The following is a 19,678-nucleotide window of genomic DNA, read 5'->3' on the forward strand; positions in this document are numbered from 1 at the left end:
TATGCTTTCATGAAACTAAACCCATAATCTTTGATATTCTGGAGAGAAAAAAAGAGACAATTGAGACGAAGAAGAAAACAGACAGAGAATTGAGTGAAATTGAGTTTAACAAGCCAAGGCTTGTTCTGTTCTGTAGTCAGTGTGTGACTGTCTAAGGAGAAAATGTCCTCCCCTAGTACTCCAATAACACACTTGCATCAAATGACGTTGCAGTCAATCATGTTGCTAATGCCCAATACCCGACACAAGGCTTTATTATGTCAAGAATTTCCTGAATCACAGGGCTTTCTGCCCAAGCCTCTTCACATCTCAATGATCAGCTCCACTGTGAAATGTCACGCAGATTTGAGGAGATAATGGGAGTCGTCTGTCAACTGCATCCTGTCACTTTAATCAGGCTAATCCGTCTCGCAGGAGGCACACAGGAGCTACCTGCGGAACAGAGTGCTGCTGCCGCCACGGCAACACAGCAACCCGGCAACCTGCCAACCCCTCTCTCTCCCACTCTCTCTTCCCTGTTCTCCCTCTTTCTCCCCCCACACCCCAGCCCTGTTCATTACCTCATCCCGATGGAGACATAGGCCCAACTCAATATGGGCACACACAGAAGAGTATGCCCACACTCCCAGTGAGAGAGAGAGAGAGAGAGAGAGAGATGATATGCTGAAGGCCTTCAATTAAATCAGATTTCCTGCTATTATGATGAAGGCAGAATAACACCTTACCATACCACAAAGACAATGAGTGGATACATTGGGATCTTTTTCTTTTACTGGTGTGCAGATAACAACTGTCCAAAAAGATGACGCCAGAAGGTTTAAAACACGGGTTGATTATGGTGAGACTGACATGTTCGGTGTAAAAAAGGAACAGTGGAATAAGGGGCCACAGCTGGCTACAACACTGAATATCTAACCCAATAAGACATGGGGAGTTCTTCATCACGTTCAAATGATGCAATAATCCGTTGCTGAGCGAGGCAATTTGCTTAGACTTGACAAGCCCACAACTGATGGTCTGTTTGGCAGCTTTCTGGTGCTATTACAGTAGTTTCCAAAAACCAACCTCTTGATAGATTGATTGTTTGTTTCGAATTTCCATTCTTGGTCCTCCGAGAAGAAAATACAATGTTACCTTTTATTAGGTTAGTGTGGATGGATTATGAAATCTCCAGGATTTGGAGGTTGTGAACATTCAGGCTGCTCATTAAAAGATAAACAATACCTGATAACCTTTGCACCTGAGATGCTTTGCTCATGCGTGATTCGGCTGGGCAAGATTCAGCGGTGGAGCCCTGTCGATAATCACTAGAAGGGTTACACAATATTCTCTAAAGAATGAAAGTACTTTTTTGGTCTTCCTGTTTTTTTTCTAGGACCAGACAAACTGAATCTCTGCCAGCCTCAGATCTCAGCAGCTGCAGGCCTGCATCAATTCCCCAGTTCCCACACATAATGTCTGAACTGGCATTCCATCTCCAAAAGCTCTTTTATGAATGACTAAATGAGCTTTCAACTCACATCAGCTATATTTTCACTCTGTCTGACTGGGAGCGCAGACCTCTGTATGACCGCATAGTTGTTAGTAGTAATGTGTACAGTGTGTACAGTGAGGGGATAGAGTGGTGAAGGGTACTACTCTGACACATGATTAGCTTGGGGTTAAACGAGTGGGTTAACAAGTGAGTCAATGAGGTCAGAGGTTCCCTTGATCTTTGGGTTAAGCCCAAAGAGGTGGGCTCTATCTTTTAAATACATCTTTCAGACGTAGCCCTAAACCTAATCTTAAAGTCCAGACTCGCAAACCCCTAATCCCAATATCATTGACCATAATGTGGAACATAAACACTCAGTACTGGGAACAGTGGAGAGTTTTTTTATTTTATTTTTATTTTACCTTTATTAAACTAGGCAAGTCAGTTAAGAGCAAATTCTTATTTTCAATGACAGCCTAGGAACAGTGGGTTAACTGCCTGTTCAGGGGCAGAACGACAGATTTGTACCTTGTCAGCTCGGGGATTTGAACTTGCAACCTTCCAGTTACTAGTCCAACACTCTAAGAACTAGGCTACCCTGCCGCCCCATTGAAGCAGACCCTGATGGAAGCCATTTTCCGTGGAACTTCTCCTGCTGGTCTCACAGCCAGGGCAGAGGGAAAGGAAATACAGAGATACTCGAGATAGAGTGGGCAGAGTCCGAAAAGCAGTGAGTGAGAGTGAAAGAGGAGAACAGAGAGAAGAATGAACGAGGGAGAGAAAGAGGAGGAAAGAGAGAGAATATGAGAGCTCTCCCCATTGACTTGCTGACGTCAGACCGAGAGAGAGAGAGAGAGAGAGAGAGAGGGAGGGAGAGAGAGCTGTGGCTTGTGCACACAATCAGCCCTTTGTGTTGAACATCTGTGTGGCTGTGAGAGGGGATCTGGGCTGAGCTTGGCTGTGCTCACTGACCCTGGCCTAATGGAGGTGCTGAAAGTGGTGTTTCTCTGTGGTTTCGGGCTGCCCCTGCTAGACCCTGCTAGACATCACAGGGCACGGAGAAACTCCTCAGCCCAGGCAGCTCCACTGTAATCACTCACTCATTATCTCTAAGCCTTCACACCTCAGAATATTCTCATGAGCTTTTCTTGTTCGCTTCATCTCCGGTGCAAACGTTCCTTTTCACTCTAATTATACTACCAACAAAGGCATTTTATCTGATGAGCTGGACACGCCAATTAGTTTTAACAATGTATCGAGAATGCCCAAACAAGGAAAATTAAACAAGCAGAGTTCACCACACTATATTTAGATTATAGTCATTTAGCAGACGCGCTTATCCAAAGCGACTTACAGTAGTGAGTGCATACATTTTCTTAGTGGTACCTGGTTACAAGCGCCATGCTCTACCAATGGAGCCACACGAAGCAGTAAATAGCAGATATCAAACTTACCTGGCAGCCAGACACGCCAGGCTCTCTCCCATAGGGTGGAAATTGACCCCTCTCTGCTGATTTACCTGTGGAGGCACAGAGAAAAGATTAGACAAAAACCATTGACACCACATCATCGTCTAGAAATCATCGTTCTTATTCATTGTGTCTTGAAATAACAAGGTAATATCCTAATTCACTTTCACACTTATACAGGTCACATATGATGCCACACATCAGGACATAAACCACTGCTCCACATCGTAATGCAGATCTGTACAAAATGTTATGTAGAATACGTATTCCTTAAGCCAGAAGAGATCCTCCTAGACAGAGTTGCTCCATCAGTGTCACACTTTTGGTGTGCAGCACTCCTCCTGAGAGAGACGCTTCCCGGCAGCCGTCAGGAAAACAAATAAAACACACAACGCACCACGCACATGAATCATGCTCCTCACAATATACTAAACTCAGCAGTTTTACTCCGGCGGAAAAAAACAAGAGGTTCCTACAAGGAAATGATAAACAACTTTAACCACATCGTACATTATTTTTGTCAGACTTTCAAACATTGCAAGCACCAGATGCAGCACTGGAACAACATTGGGTTTACTCTGGGGAAAAGGTAGATATTCTAGTGAGTTTAAAACTTGCATAGCCAGGAGATTCTGTTACGCTCTGACTGAACAGAACATCATACTGGCATGCCCAGGTGAACAGAGGCACATGTTGGAGGATTCACATCTCTGAGTATTGCTGCGGGTCACAGTCGCACTGCATCTGCACACAGTCTCCAGAGAGCTTGAGAGGAAGCTGCCGAAATCAGGTAAGGTAGTTTAACTGACAACGCTGCTTCCCTTTCAGTAGCAGCACATAATGATATAACATTTCTGGGTTAGCTCTCTCACAAAGGAAGGAGCATTTAGTTGTGGGTTAACTACATACCCTGAGCCACCGCAAAGGGAGAGAACATCTGTCTTGGCTGACTAAAAAGGTTATACCTGTTGTTGTTTTTTTACATTTCATGAGCTGCACCTCAGCCTCAGCGTGGTTTGGTCTCCATCGGTATCACTTAGTCACCCTGTCTCTCCCCTGTGAGGAGATGCTCGTGCCCACAGTGAAATATTCATCCCCAGCATGTGTTTTGTCACACACTCTCTGTCCACCGTGAATAATTGATGGCTGAGTGTTATTGTTTCTCAGGAAAACTTCCTCTCTCTCTCCATGTCTGGCCCTACCTAAATACCTACCTACCTGCCAGGGAGAGAGGTAGCTAGCGGCCAGGCAGGCAGCTCACCTGAACCTCTGGAGCACGACCCGGCCAAGCCAAGCGTTGTAAAACGTCCAGGGACCTGAGCAGAGTCAACAACGCTGCAGTTCAGGCCAAACCGAGGGGAAAACATCCCTGAGGAACCCGACGGTAAACAGGCATTTAACTGTTTAGCGTGCCGCCACGCATGATCACACAGCGCTAAGAGCGCAGCATTGGTAAACAAAGAGATGTTCCCATTCTGATGTCACTGTACTTACCAGCACACCCCTGTGTTTACCACAGCAACATGTGCAGATACAGAGTATGATAACAATACTGAGATATAGATAGATATATCTATCTATCTCAAAATAAATGTGTATATATATATATATATACACACATATACATATATATATATATATATATATATATATATATATATATATATATATATATATATATATATATATATATATACACACACACACACACACACACACACACATATACACACACACTGCTAAAATAACACATCCTAGATCTGAATGAATGAAATATTCTTATTAAATACTTTTTTCTTTACATAGTTGAATGTGCTGACAACAAAATCACACAAAAATGATCAATGGAAATCAAATTTATCAACCCATGGAGGTCTGGATTTGGAGTCACACTCAAAATTAAAGTGGAAAACCACACTACAGGCTGATCCAACTTTGATGTAATGTCCTTAAAACAAGTAAAAATGAGACTCAATAGTGTGTGTGGCCTCCACGTGCCTGTATGACCTCCCTACAACGCCAGGGCATGCTCCTGATGAGGTGGCGGATGGTCTCCTGAGGGATCTCCTCCCAGACCTGGACTAAAGCATCCGCCAACTCCTGGACAGTCTGTGGTGCAACGTGGCGTTGGTGGATGGAGCGAGACATGATGTCCCAGATGTGCTCAATTGGATTCAGGTCTGGGGAACGGGCGGGCCAGTCCATAGCATCAATGCCTGCACGGTGTTGGGCTGTAAGCACAACCTCCACCTGTGGACGTCGGGCCCTCATACCACCCTCATGGAGTCTGTTTCGGACCGTTTGAGCAGACACATGCACATTTGTGGCCTGCTGGAGGTAATTTTGCAGGGCTCTGGCAGTGCTCCTCCTGCTCCTCCTTGCATAAAGGCGGAGGTAGCGGTCCAGCTGCTAGGTTGTTGCCCTCCTACGGCCTCCTCCATGTCTCCTGATGTACTGGCCTGTCTCCTGGTAGCGCCTCCATGCTCTGGACACTACGCTGACAGACACAGCAAACCTTCTTGCCACAGCTCGCATTGATGTTCCATCCTGAATGAGCTGCACTACCTGAGCCACTTGTGTGGGTTGTAGACTCCGTCTCATGCTACCACTAGAGTGAAAGCACCGCCAAAATTCAAAAGTGACCAAAACATCAGCCAGGAAGCATAGGAACTGGGAAGTGGTCTGTGGTCACCACCTGCAGAACCACTCCTTTATTGGGGGTGTCTTGCTAATTGCCTATAATTTCCATCTGTTGTCTATTCCATTTGCACAACAGCATGTGAAATTTATTGTCAATCAGTGTTGCTTCCTAAGTGGACAGTTTGATTTCACAGAAGTGTGATTGACTTGGAGTTACATTGTGTTGTTTAAGTGTTCCCTTTATTTTTTTGAGCAGTGTATATATACAGTTGAAGTCGGAAGTTTACATACACTTAGGTTGGAATCATTAAAACTCGTTTTTCAACCACTCCACAAATGTCTTGTTAAAAAACTATAGTTTTGGCAAGTTGTTTAGGACATCTACTTGGTGCATGACACAAGTAATTTTTCCAACAATTGTTTACAGACAGATTTTTTCACTTATAACTCACCGTATCACAATTCCAGTGGGTCAGAAGTTTACATATACTTAGTTGACTGTGCCTTTAAACAGCTTGGAAAATTCCAGAAAATGATGTAATGGCTTTAGAAGCTTCTGATAGGCTAATTGACATCATTTGAGTCAATTGGAGGTGTACCTGTGGATGTATTTCAAGGCCACCTTCAAACTCAGTGCCCCTTTGCTTGACCTTATGGGAAAATCAAAAGAAATCAGCCAAGACCTCAGAAATAAAATTGTAGACCTCCACAAGTCTGGTTCATCCTTGGGAGCAATTTCCAAATGCCTGAAGGAACCACGTTCATCTGTACAAACAATAGTACACAGGTATAAACACCATGGGACCACGCAGCCGTCATACCGCTCAGGAAGGAGACGTGTTCTGTGCGAAAAGTGCAAATCAATCCCAGAACAACAGCAAAGGACCTTGTGAAGATGCTGGAGGGAACAGGTACAACAGTATCTATATCCACAGTAAAATGAGTCCTATATCAACATATCCTGAAAGGCCGCTCAACCAGGAAGAAGCCACTGCTCCAAAACCGCCATATAAAAGCCAGACTACAGTTTGCAACTGCACATGGGGACAAAGATTGCATTTTTTGGATAAATGTCCTCTGATCTGATGAAAAAAAATTAGAACTGTTTGGCCATAATGACCATCGTTATGTTTGAAGGAAAAAGGGGGAGGCTTGCAAGCCGAAGAACACCATCCCAACCGTGAAGCACAGGGTGGCAGCATCATGTTGTGGGGGTATATATATAAAATGTATTAATATATTAGATGTGTATAAGATGTGTGCTACTACACTGTATAGAAATCCACAGCATGTGTTTTTATTTTTAGAGGGGAGGACAAGACAAAATAATAAAGTCTGTACATCAAAAGGAAAACCACAAAAAACGATGATTCAAATGCTAATCATTATATATACATTTTTTGACTGTTTCAAATATAATGCCACACATTGTATTTTGGGGTGAGGTTGTACATTCTCATTGATAGAAATGCTTTCAGTGGATCATGTAGAAACCTTTAAGAATGTTCCAGTTTGAAAGAAAGAACAGGGTGTCAAAGAGAAGCTTCTGTAGAAGATCCAGGTGCTCAAACACAAAGATTAGAAAACAATGTGGACTCGCTCATAACATACAGTCATCTACATGATGAAAGCCTCCAAAAAGGAATATGGGGGAGAAAGTGTCTTGGAATGTCAAATATCAACAATGTAAGACAGCCCAGCTATTGCAATTGCAATTTGTTTAAGTGTTACTGGCGAGTGTTTGTGCCAAGCAGGCTGCTGGCTGCAACGCTGATGTTTGAGGAACCGGTGCCAGCTAGCGCAGCTGTGAGGCCACTGCCCCACCCCCGCCGCCCACCCACCCCAAACCTCACTCACCCTCCACACCCCCCACTCTCTCCTCCATGAGCCAAATGAGTCACTCGGAGGAGAAGGATGCAGTGGCGAGGGGAAGGGCCAAGTGGGAGCGTGGCTAGAGATTCACTTCGGGATCTGGTGTAGAGGTCACTGATGAACAGGGTTCTGGGCTCGGCTCGCCTGCCTTGATGCCTGCCTGATGCGGATGCTCCTCTAACCCCTGTTTTATCTAATCACATCCTCCATCTCTCCTTAGCACTGCTAGAGGAGTGACAGGCTAGAGGGGCTCTGTGATCAATAACCTGCCTGGCCCAGCACTCCCCTCTGTCTCCCCCTGCCTGTCCCCCTGGAAGCCACCAGCAAGCACTTCCCCTCCGTAATAGGACACATCATACATTATAGAAACCCTCTGACTGGGATGATTAATGGAGCCAAATCATCACACTTAAGAGCAGAGCGCATGTGGAGTGTGATGTGTTGGTCGAGGACACAGTACAAGACCTGGGAGAGTCTCTCTCACATGCCAGTGGCTGAGGGGAGGCAGACAGCCAGGGCAGGATCACTGTGCTCTGATTGTAGAGGGCACTGCTGCTGCTGCTGCTGCTACCGCTGAGACTGCTAACTCAGCCATTTAGAAACTTGGTTGAAGGAAACTTGGCTCAAGGAAAACCCAAGGAAGTTTTCTACAATACTTTAACAAAAGACGTCTAACAGAAAAGTAAAAGGTAGACTGGCTAGCGTTCCATCAAAGAGCACCTAAACTCTATGGCCTGGCTGTCTTGCCATGAAAGTTAATCCAGGAAAACATCAGAATGAATAGCAATTTACAGCTAATAGGTACTTTCAAGGGTATCACTCAATGTTTTTTAAACCACTAATCATGTGAAGTGATGGAGAAGTTGATCACAGGTCTGGTGGATGTGTGTTCAAGATGCTGAAGCAGTGAAGAACAAGTGATAATAAATCAGGTGGAACATATTGGCACTTAGGTTTTTCTGCTAGAGCTGAGCGAGCATCCAAATTAGCCCGACAAATACACCCCCATCACAACACAGCGCTCTCCTCTGTCTCTAGCAGACATAACTCAATCTGAGGAGAATAGGTCCCCGTAATAACCTATATTTACAGAGCCAGAACATGACTCGAGACATTAAATCTTAATTCTCCTTTACGAAGCACTGTAGTCTGAAACAAGACCTCATCCATCAAAGCCCACTGACGTTGTGAGCGAAAAGAGGAACGAAAACCATGAGAACAAGAGACCAATTTCACCAGAGGAGTCGCAGGCCTGACACTTTCCAGGGCATTAGCCATGCTGTTTATTATCTCCCCAAGCAGGCCTGTCCTATCACAGCCAGCCTGGCATTCACAACAGCAGCGCTAATATCATTATTACAAGATTTGTTCTGAGCAGGTGCAGTCGGTCTACAGAAAGCAATATTCTCTCCAACTGTTTCATTTTTTGATTCTTGTCTGTGACAGTTTCTATTTTGTATTTTTTTAAATACATTTTTGTACTTCCCTAGACTACAGTGTGTGTTGATGGATATGATGATAAGTAAATTCATCATTCTGCTAGCGAGGAAGAAGCCCGGGCTGTCCAGGTGTCCATCAAGAACAGTGTTGACACCGGCGGGCGCAGACGCAATCCCCCAGACACATGATGCAAAAACAACAAGAATAAACCGGCTTAATTACAGCCATCACAGCAGATGATCTAAATAGAAATGAAGTCCACTGGGACAGACACCTTGGATAATACTGTGGCTCCTAGCCAAATCAATAGCACTGATGACACTGGCTCAATACGAAAATCAATTTGAACGGAAAAAGGCTTCCTTCAATTCTGGCTAACACTGTCTGAATGTATATGTACCACAATATACATGTGGCCTTTTGAATGGCCATTATGATTATGATCGCCTAAAGTTGAAAACAGTTTTGACATTGAATGCAATGCATTAGAGGAGTTGCGAATCATTATGTTGAACAGTTACCATCAATACCAAAAATAGAACAGATATGTCTATGCTAATGTGCAGCAGTGGAGACATTGATTTGCCCTCCACCCTACAATTCAACCTTACTGAACTGAATGACTTCCTTAGATAGGGCATAATGAGTGAGTGAGGTATAAACAGCATCTGCAACATGAAATATTGAAATGAAATTGGGATGCAGCTCAGAGACCTCAGAATGAAGGCGTTGTGAGGAGTCATTCACATTATGGCTCCATATTGATTGGAGCATGGAGGTGCTGTGCAGTGCGCCTTGTTTTGATACTCTGGGAGGTAGTGATCTAAGCATCTCTAGGGATCAATTCAAAACCCCAGCCACAAAAACAGCCAATTAGTGAGCTCTGCTCTGCTCCGCTCTACAGCATCTCCGATGCATTCCTACCGAGGGCCTCTTTGTTTTTCTACCCTGAGACCCCTCGACTCGCCGGTAAGGAAGGCACGGACCAAATAAAACAAACACAACACAGAATCAAATCAAAGTTTATAGGTTGTGTACACAGATTTGCAGATGCTATCACAGGTGCAGCGAAATGCTTATGTTTCTAGCTCCAAAAATGCAGTAATACCTAGCAACAAAACAGGACACATATTTACTTTTTGATTATCAGAACAAGCTATATCTCAACATAAATATAAACATATATACACTGAGTGTATAAAACATTAGGAACACCTTCCCAATACTGAGTTGCAGCCCCCCTTTTGCCCTCAGAACAGCCATAATTCGTCGGGGCATGGACTCTACGAGGTGTCGAAAGCGTTCCACAGGAATGCTGGCCTGTGTTGACAACAATACTTCCCACAGTTGTGTCAAGTTGGCTAGATGTCCTTTGGGTAGTGGACTATTCTTGATACACACGGGAAACTGTGTAGCTTGAAAAACCCAGCAGCGTTGCAGTCCTTGACACACTCAAACAGGTGTGCCTGGCACCTACTACCATAACCTGATCAAAGGCACTTAAATCTTTGTCTCGCCCATTCACCCTCTAAATGGCACACATACACAATCCTTGTCTCAATTGTCTCAATGCTTAAAAATCCTTCTTTAACCTGTCTCCTCCCCTTTATTGACACTGATTGAAGTGGATTTAACAAATTACATCAATGAGGGATCATAGCTTTCACCTGGAATCACCTGGTCAGTCTATGTCATTGAAAGAGCAGGTGTTCCTGTGTTGTACACTCAGTGTATATACACTACATGACCAAAAGTATGTGGACACCTGCTCGTCGAACATCTCAGTCCTAAATAATGGGCATTAATATGGAGTTGCTACTATAACAGACTCCACTCTTCTGGGAATGCTTTCTACTAGATGTTGGAACATCTCTGCGGGGACTTGCTTCCATTCAGCCACAAGAGCATTAGTGAGGTCGGTCAGGCCTGGCTCGCAGTTGTCATAACAATTCATCTCAACGGTGTTTGATGGGGTTGAGGTCAGGGCTCTGTGCAGGCCAGTCAAATACATTCAACACCAATCTCGACAAACCATTTCTGTATGGACCTCGCTTTGTGCACAGGGGCATTGCCATGCTGAAACAGGAAAGGGCCTTCCCCTAACTGTTGCCACAAAGTTGGAAGCACAGAATCGTCTAGAATCGTCTAGAATGTAATTGTATGCTATAGATTTCCCTTCACTGGAACGAGGGAGCCTGAACCATGAAAAACAAGCCCAGACCATTATTCCTCGTCCACCATACTTTACAGTTGGCAATATGCATCTGACAGGTAGAATTATCCTGGCATCCAATAAACCCATTCGTCCGTCGGACTGCCAGATACTAAAGCGCGATTCATCACTCCAGAGAATGCGTTTCCACTGCTCCAGAGTCCAATGGCGAGCTTTACACCATTCCAGCCGATGCATAGCATTGTGCATGGTGATCTTAGGCTTGTGTGCGGCTGCTCTGCAATGGAAAACCATTTCATGAAGCTCCCCATGAACAGTTGATGTTGCTTCCAGAGGCAGTTTGGAACTCGGTAGTTGATTGTTGGAACCAAGGACAGACGATTTCAACACACTACATGCTTCAGCACTCAGCAGTCCCGTTCTGTGAGCTTGTATTTGCCTACCACTTTGCGGCTTAGCCATTGTTGCTCCTAGACATTTCCACTTCAAAATAACAGCACTTACAGTTGACCGGGGTAGCTCTAGCAGAGCAGAAATTTGACGAACTAACTTGGAAAGGTGGCATCCTATGATGGTGTCACGTTGAAAGTCACTGAGCACTTCAGTAAGGCCATTCTACTGCCAATGTTTGTCTATGGAGATTCCATGGCTGTGTGCTCAATTTTATACACCTGTCAGCAACGGGTGTGGCTGAAATATCCGAATCCACTAATTTGAAGGGGTGTCCACATACTTTTGTGTATATAGTGTATATATATATATATATATATATAAATGGTGTGTATATACAGTATGGACAGAATATGAATAGAAAAGGTGTGTACAGCAGTAGTTATATAGGATGAGCAATGACTAGAATACAGTATATACATATAAAGTGGGTAAAACAGTGTGTAAACATGAGGAAATAGAGGGTAATGCTAAAGCCAAATGAACAGATCATACATCTGTTCCCCACTCTTTCTTTCCAGTGTGTGCTGTGCCTGTGAAGTATCCCAACCCATGCTCCTGTCCCTGTGTTAGGAGTGCTAGCCAAGAACCTCATCGCAATCCATTATCGCTGTCAAGTTAATGTTCCATGTTGAGCCATATGGCAGGGCTAACACACGCAATAAAATAAATTCCTTCAACTTGTTACAATCAGCACTTTCAGCTGTCCAAAAAGCAAACATTAACAGATTTACATGCTGACCACACCGCTCGCTTCACGTGCACGAGCGTTGCAAAAATAAATGCAAACATACATGTTATTCAATTATTGCACCCACACTGCTTGTTCGCGCCAACGGGCGTCTGTTTTGCCAAGCGCTAAAATAGAAGTCAGTTCTATTTGTGACGCTGAATGCGGTGCAAGTCCTGCCTCTCCCATCTCATTGGTTTATAGAAGCAGATACCCACGTGCCATCTCCTCATTGGTTATACCCACATGGGTAATTGAAATATGAACTGAGTTCAGTCAGCCGTCGTGGTAACTATGAAAGTTAAATGCCAATTGCCATATAAAGTCTGAAGAAGAAAAAGCCTGGAAGGAGGAGAGATGACTAGAAACTATTTGGTTGACCGCTTTATGTGTGGATTAATTGTCGGAGTAGAGGACCTTGTGCATTTCAGGTAAAATAACAACTCAACGTTTATATCCCAGGACAAATTAGCTAGCAACTGCAAGCTAGCTAGCTAAATTGTCATAAATGTTTAATGCTTTTCGACCTGTCCCCAAATTAATATAATTGGTTTAGAGTTTGTTTTGAAATTTCAAAATGCGTATTGTGATCGCATCTGGTGCGGGGGGACAAAATCAAATTGTGCACATAGCGTACGCTTGTGGCCAGTACGGTGTTATTGTGTTTGCTGTTGATATTCATGACAAAAACAGGAAAGCCAACAGGACAAGAGAGAGACAGGGGGTGAAGAAGAGGTGGACTCAGGGACCTACAGTGGGAAAGTAAAACATAGGAAATTGATTTTAGACCATGTACTACAGAGCAGCTCCTTTTCCACCCTGATATTCTACAATAACCCTGTAGTGGAAAGTTCTGGTCTCTTTGGAAATCTTGCATTGGGCATGCTCAGTAGCTCCCAAACACAATCCACTGGTTGGCGCGACATTACAGCCGTGAACAAAGCAGCACACCCACTCACTGGTTTCCCTGGCTTTTAAAATGGAGCCTTTTGTTTCCTTCTCTCAAGTGTTTGTGTACATCCATCCTGTTGCAGGCTTTTGATGTATTCACCAGGTTGTGTTTGACAGTAAATAAAAGCTGTGCTGTGAGCTGGGCTAGGGTTGTGGAGAGGTCAGCAGGGTGGTAAGGGTAGTACATCAGCACCTCCTCCCTCTCTGATGTAGCAGTCAGTGCCCACTGCCCAGCCAGCCCAGTCCAGCTACCAGCAAGGCAGTGTCCCACACTGGGGGCACAATAAAGCTCTGGGGAAACAACTCTCTCTTCCCACCCTGAGCTCAGCATCAATTTCTGTTAATTACAGCCTTGTCAGCAGCAGCATTATTCAAACAGCCAGCGCAAAATGTTAATGAGTTCTTTTGCATATTTATTTTTTCCTTTGTTGAAATGTCATTGATTATTACGTTCTACGATGATGAATGCCTTCGCTGATATGCTCTGATATGTAATTAGTCATTAGGTGGAATGAATAGATCAATTAAAAGAGAGGGACCAGGATTAAGAATAATCAGAATCAAACGAGGAGGAATCTAAGTAGAGCAAAATGAAACAGACTTGTTAAGGTGAGTCATGCTCGACAAAATGAAAAGGCTCTCTTTTAACAGCAAAGACAAGCTTCCTCCATCTCTCTCAAGTTCAGGATGGGAGGAGCATGAAATGGTTTTTAATCATGACAAGGACTCTAAATATTCAGCTGGATCAAAGACGACCTTCATTATAACACACAGCTTTTAGCCTTGAAGTATGCCTTTCAAAATGAAGTACTACTGCCCCTCTGACTACCTAGAGACAGAAGGGATTTGATTCCCCTGGTGGTCTGTTCCTGTGTATAAGGAGAGGTGGATTTCCTGATTGTATTTATCCCAAATCCCCCCAGCCCCCACCACACAGGATAATCAGACAAGAAGCTTGGTCTATTTGATTTTTCCGCGTTGGTAAAAAGCAAAAAGGGGAGGGGGGAAATGTTTTCGTTTGGCCTTTCCCGTTTTCGGAGCCTCACTGTCCTCCAGCCAGTGCTTGCTATTCACAGGATGAAAAAAATGCATTACTGCAGACCAGATGGGAACATTCCACATGACCAAACCAATCAATCACCTGGGTGGGACGCAGGTGCGACACAGCCGTGCTGCAACACACCATTTCACAGTCTATCGGGCACAAACACATGGCCACCAATCAATGGCACCCCGAGGACCCGCGAGAAGGGGGGCACCTCCCCAGCCCTACTGGTTCATGGCTGATGACTTCATAATCACGCATCCATTCTCTCAGCGCAGGAGGGCCATGAGCTACCTAACAAACTCTCCCACCACGTGGTTCACACTGACGCTGTGATGGAGGCCACCACAGTAGGGTCATTAACACACACCTAGTCACACCCCTATCAGACATGCATGTGAGACGGCCATGTTCGGGCAACAGGAGCATCGAGGGAAAAACAAGAATACATTTAATAAGCCATGGAAAAGGAGGGGAGAGAATTCTTGCATGTCCCTGGATGGATATTATAGTACAGTCAATGTGCCACATCAAAGTGTGTGTGTGTTGACGGCTGGTATTAGATGCCAGGCAACTGTTAAACAATGAGACATCAGAGGATCAGAGATGAAGGTCCAGGAAGGATAACACAGGTTAGGAAGTTTGATCCGGCTCTTAGTCACGAAGCAGTTTGGGCATATTCCCTTTCACAGAAATCCCAGAAACCCAAATGTCCAAGGTCCAACAGTACAACCCAAAAACTAAACAGCCATATAGAGAGGGTGGTCAAATGGGACCAGTCCTTTGATAATCGTTTCAGAGCTGTGTGTGTGTGTGTGTGTGTGTGTGTAACGTGCGTGGTAGGCATTTAAGAGGTCTCAGTTAAATTCTCTGAGTTGACTAAGCATTTAATTCCCCACCTCCATCTCCCTGGCAGCAGCGGGGGGGGGGGCAACAAGGGCTGAGAGAGGTGGACAGAAGGAGAGGGGGATGAGGGGAGGTGGAGGATAGAAGGAGAGGGGGATGAGGGGAGGAGGAGGATAGAAGGAGAGGGTGGAGGAGGGGGATAGAAGGAGAGGGGGAGGTAGGGGGATAGAAGGAGAGGGGGATAGAAGGAGAGGAGGTGGATAGAAGGAGAGGTTGGAGGAGGGGGATAGAAGGAGAAGGGGGATAGAAGGAGAAGGTGGAGGAGGGGGATAGAAGGAGAAGGTGGAGGAGGGGGATAGAAGGAGAGGGAGAGGAGAGGGGGAGGAGGGGGATAGAAGGAGAGGGGGAGGTGGCGGATAGAAGGAGAGGGGGAGGTAGGGGGATAGAAGGAGAAGGTGGAGGAGAGGGATAGAAGGAGAGGGGGAGGAGGGGGATAGAAGGAGAGGGAGAGGAGGGGAGGAGGGATAGAAGGAGAGGGGGATAAGGGGAGGATGAGGATAGAAGGAGAGGGTGGGAGGAGGGGATAGAAGGAGAGGGGGAGGTAGGGGGATAGAAGGAGAGGGGGATGAGGGGAGGAGGGGGATAGGAGGAGAGGGGGAGGAGGGGGATAGAAGGAGAGGGGAGGAGGGGGATAGAAGGAGAGGGAGAGGAGGGGAGAAGGGATAGAAGGAGAGGGGAGGAGGGGGATAGAAGGAGAGGGGGAGGGGGTGGATAGAAGGAGTGGGGAAGGAGGGGGATAGAAGGGAAGGGGGATAGAAGGAGAGGGGAGGAGTGGGATAGAAGGGGAGGAGGGGATAGAAGGGGAGGGGATAGAAGGAGAGGGGAGGAGTGGGATAGAAGGGGGAGGAGGGGATAGAAGGAGAGGGGGAGGAGGGGATAAAAGGAGAGGGGGAGGAGGGGATAAAAGGAGAGGGGGAGGAGTGGGATAGAAGGGGAGGGGGATAGAAGGAGAGGGGGGAAGTGGGATAGAAGGGGAGGAGGGGACAGAAGGGGAGGGGGAGGGAGAGGATAGAAGAAGAGGGATGGGAGGGGAATAGAAGGAGAGGGGGGGATAGAAGGGGAGGGGGAGGAGGGGGATAGAAGGAGAGGGGGAGGAGGGGGATAGAAGGAGAGGGGAGGAGGGGAGGAGGTGGATAAAAGGAGAGGGGAGAAGAGGAGGAGGTGGATAGAAGGAGAGGGGAGGACGGGAGGCTGAGCTTGGGCAGGGGAAACAGGGGACATTCTGACAGACATTCAGCCAGCTCTCTGTGGGGGCTCTAAATGAATCACAGGTCAGGTGTGGCAGAGTTTACGCTATTTCATGCTTTTTAGTGTTTTAACATGCACTTAGTGTTTGCTCCAGTTCCCCTGTTTCTGTGGCTAACTGAAACCTACAGAGATAACAGAAAGATGCAAAGTTAGAGCTCATGTAAGTAGATGATCATTTATATAAAAGACAACCTTTCATGTACAGTTAATGAAACATAACAAAGGTGAGTACACAATGACAAAGAGAATGGAACCAGACCTGCTCCCAGGTAAATATAAATGTTCCAGCTGAAACACAGGATTAATATCTCATTAAGCCACAGCGCTCCAGGCTAGGATGAGAAGCAATGAATAAAATAAGATATATGTGTAATGAAAGATTTAATATGGATGAACAGGGACAAAGTGGGGGGGATTGGTGTGTGTGTGTGTGTGTGTGTGTGTGTGTGTGTGTGTGTGTGTGTGTGTGTGCTCTTTGCCAAACCCTGCAGGTTGGATTATATTACACAGGCAGGGTAATGACGCTGTGGATTCCCTACATATCCTGGGAGGAGAGGGGATTGTGCTGCCCTGCTCCTGGGACAAGCACGTCTGAAAACTAACATGATTACATTGAATCATTTGCTACATTCATTTCTCTCCATGACTTGGATCCACGGGGGAATGGGGGTGGATATTTTTAGGGGAGGCTGTGGCAGGCGCTGTGTTTGCCACCTGAGGTCTCTGGGCCAGGTGTGTGTGGTATGTGTGTGGACTGGAGTGTGTGAGGGCCAGAGAAGTGCACCTGCATCGCTCTGTAAGAGCACAGGGCACAGACACACAACTGTCTCCACCACTCTAAACATGACTTGTATTTCATAAAGTCCTATGAATTTAATTGGGTTGACTCATCCCAACAAGTAATAAAACACAGAGGTTTATGAATGGGTGTGTGATCACACTGTCAGTCTGGGTTATGGGGACAAAGTCAATTATTCCTGCTAGACTTATTCCTGCTAGACTTATTCCTGCTAGACAACTGTAGCGCAGCCTGTGTGCTCTCAAGGGTATATCTGCAAACTCAGAAGGACTGTGCCAATGACAGTGCCAATGACAGTGCCATCAATACAGTGCCATCAATACAGTGCCATCAATACAGTGCCATCAATACAGTGCCAGCAATACAGTGCCAGCAATACAGTGCCATCAATACAGTGCCATCAATACAGTGCCAGCAATACAGTGCCATCAATACAGTGCCAGCAATACAGTGCCATCAATACAGTGCCAACAATACAGTGCCAGCAATACAGTGCCATCAATACAGTGCCAGCAATACAGTGCCATCAATACAGTGCCAGCAATACAGTGCCATCAATACAGTGCCGTGAAAAAGTATTTGCCCCCTTTCTGATTTTCTTTATTTTTGCATATTTTTGATACTGAATGTTATCAGATCTTCAACCAAAACCTAATATTCAAATAAAACCTAATATATGGCATTGTGATGGTTTGGGATGCTTTGATGCCTCAGGACCTGGACGACTTGCGTTAATAGAAGGAACCATGAATTCTGCTCTGTATCAGAAAATTCTACAGGAGAATGTCAGGCCATCTGTCTGTGAGCTGAAGCTGAAGCACAGCTGGGACATGCAGCAAGACAATGATCCAAAACACACAATCAAGTCTACATGAAAATGGCTAAAAAGCAACCAATTTCAAGTTAGTCCCAATTGAGATGTTGTGGCAGGACTTGAAAACGAGCAGTTCATGCTTGAAAACCCACAAATGTTGCTGAGTTACAGCAGTTCTGCGTGGAAGAGTCGGCCAAAATTCCCCCACAGCAACATGAGAGAATGATCAACAACTACAGGAAGCGTTTGGCTGGAGTCTTTGCAGCTAAAAGTGGCACAACCAGTTGAGTGTAAGGGGCAATTCATTTTTCACACAGGGGCATTGGGTGTTGCATAACTTTGCTTATGAAAGAAATTAAATAAGTTTGTAATTGTTGTATTATTTATTCACGCAGGTTCCCTTCATCTAATATTAGGTTTTTGTTGAAGATCTGATAACATTCAGTATCAAAAATATGCTAAAGTTGAGAACACTAGAAAGTTGCAAATACCTTTTTACAGCATTGTATCTCATGTAGAAATATAGCTTCTCATCAAACTTTAAAGGGCCAATCTGGAGTTCAAACAATGGCCACATCACCACTTGTTATGAGGGCCAGTTCAAGCTGAGGCTGGAAAAATATAACCACTCTCACATTCATAGACAGAGCTATGGAGGCAAGGACTGACTAGCCATGAGATCAAAATGATAGTTTTAATCATATTTTAAAGCAATAGAGCTTCATTTTTATTTTTTAAATTTTATATTTGAATTTTACCCCTTTTTCTCCCCAATTTCGTGGTATTCAATTGTTTAGTAGCTACTATCTCAACGCTACAACTCCTGTACGGGCTCGGGAGAGACGAAGGTTGAAAGTCATGCGTCCTCCGATACACAACCCAACCTGGTGACAGCACTGCTTCTTAACACAGCACCATCCAACCCGGAAGCCAGCCGCACCAATGTGTCGGAGGAAACACCGTGCACCTGGCAACCTTGGTTAGCGCGCACTGTGCCCGGCCCGCCACATGAGTCGCTGGTGCACGATGAGACAAGGATTTCCCTACCGGCCAAACACTCCCTAACCCGGAAGACGCCAGGCCAATTGTGTGTCGCCCCATGGACCTCCCGGTCGCGGCCGGTTACGACAGAGCCTGAGCGCAAACCCAGAGTCTCTGGTGGCACAGCTGGTGCTGCAGTACAGCGCCCTTAACCACTGCACCATCCGGGAGGCCCCAGCAATACAGTTTTTGTTTACATTAAATTTGTTTACAAACATTGGAGTAAATATTTTGGATATAATGTATGTAGCAACACCGGATTGGCCCTTTAAGGAGGATCACCTCAGTAAATAGTTCTCAAGGCTGGTCTCCCTGAATAGTGAAGAGCCATCCCAAGCTGTACCTAAAAAAGCCATTGTTGATGCTTTGTGTAAAACTGCCTAGCCTTGCCCTTTCGCGGAATAAAAGGACATGTGAAACCTCAGACTACCTCAACTCACGCAACACTGAGTCACAGAGACCTCAGCGCAGTACTTCAGCGTTACAACTCTGGTACTGAACTGGCTGGACATGGAGCATGGCAAGACTCTCCATCAGGGAACAAGATAGAGCACAATGCCAGAGACCGGCAGATGGACGGACACATTCCAACAGATATATGGAGGTACAGTAGCCAAGAGTGTGTC

General features: G+C 45.4%; 1 protein-coding gene across 4 annotated transcripts in view; it reads right to left on the bottom strand.

Annotated features, from left to right (window-relative positions):
• LOC135549266 (transcription factor 12-like) overlaps positions 1-19,678 on the bottom strand; it is a 97,471-nt gene that overhangs the window by 40,122 nt on the left and 37,671 nt on the right. For all 4 annotated transcript variants that reach the window (XM_064979299.1, XM_064979295.1, XM_064979291.1 and 1 more), the window contains exon 6: positions 2,929-2,993. In XM_064979299.1, the coding sequence (XP_064835371.1) occupies positions 2,929-2,993 (65 nt within the window). The remainder of the gene's footprint in view (positions 1-2,928; positions 2,994-19,678) is intronic.

This window comes from Oncorhynchus masou, chromosome 1 (genome assembly GCF_036934945.1).
Source record: "Oncorhynchus masou masou isolate Uvic2021 chromosome 1, UVic_Omas_1.1, whole genome shotgun sequence".
Taxonomy (NCBI): domain Eukaryota; kingdom Metazoa; phylum Chordata; class Actinopteri; order Salmoniformes; family Salmonidae; genus Oncorhynchus; species Oncorhynchus masou.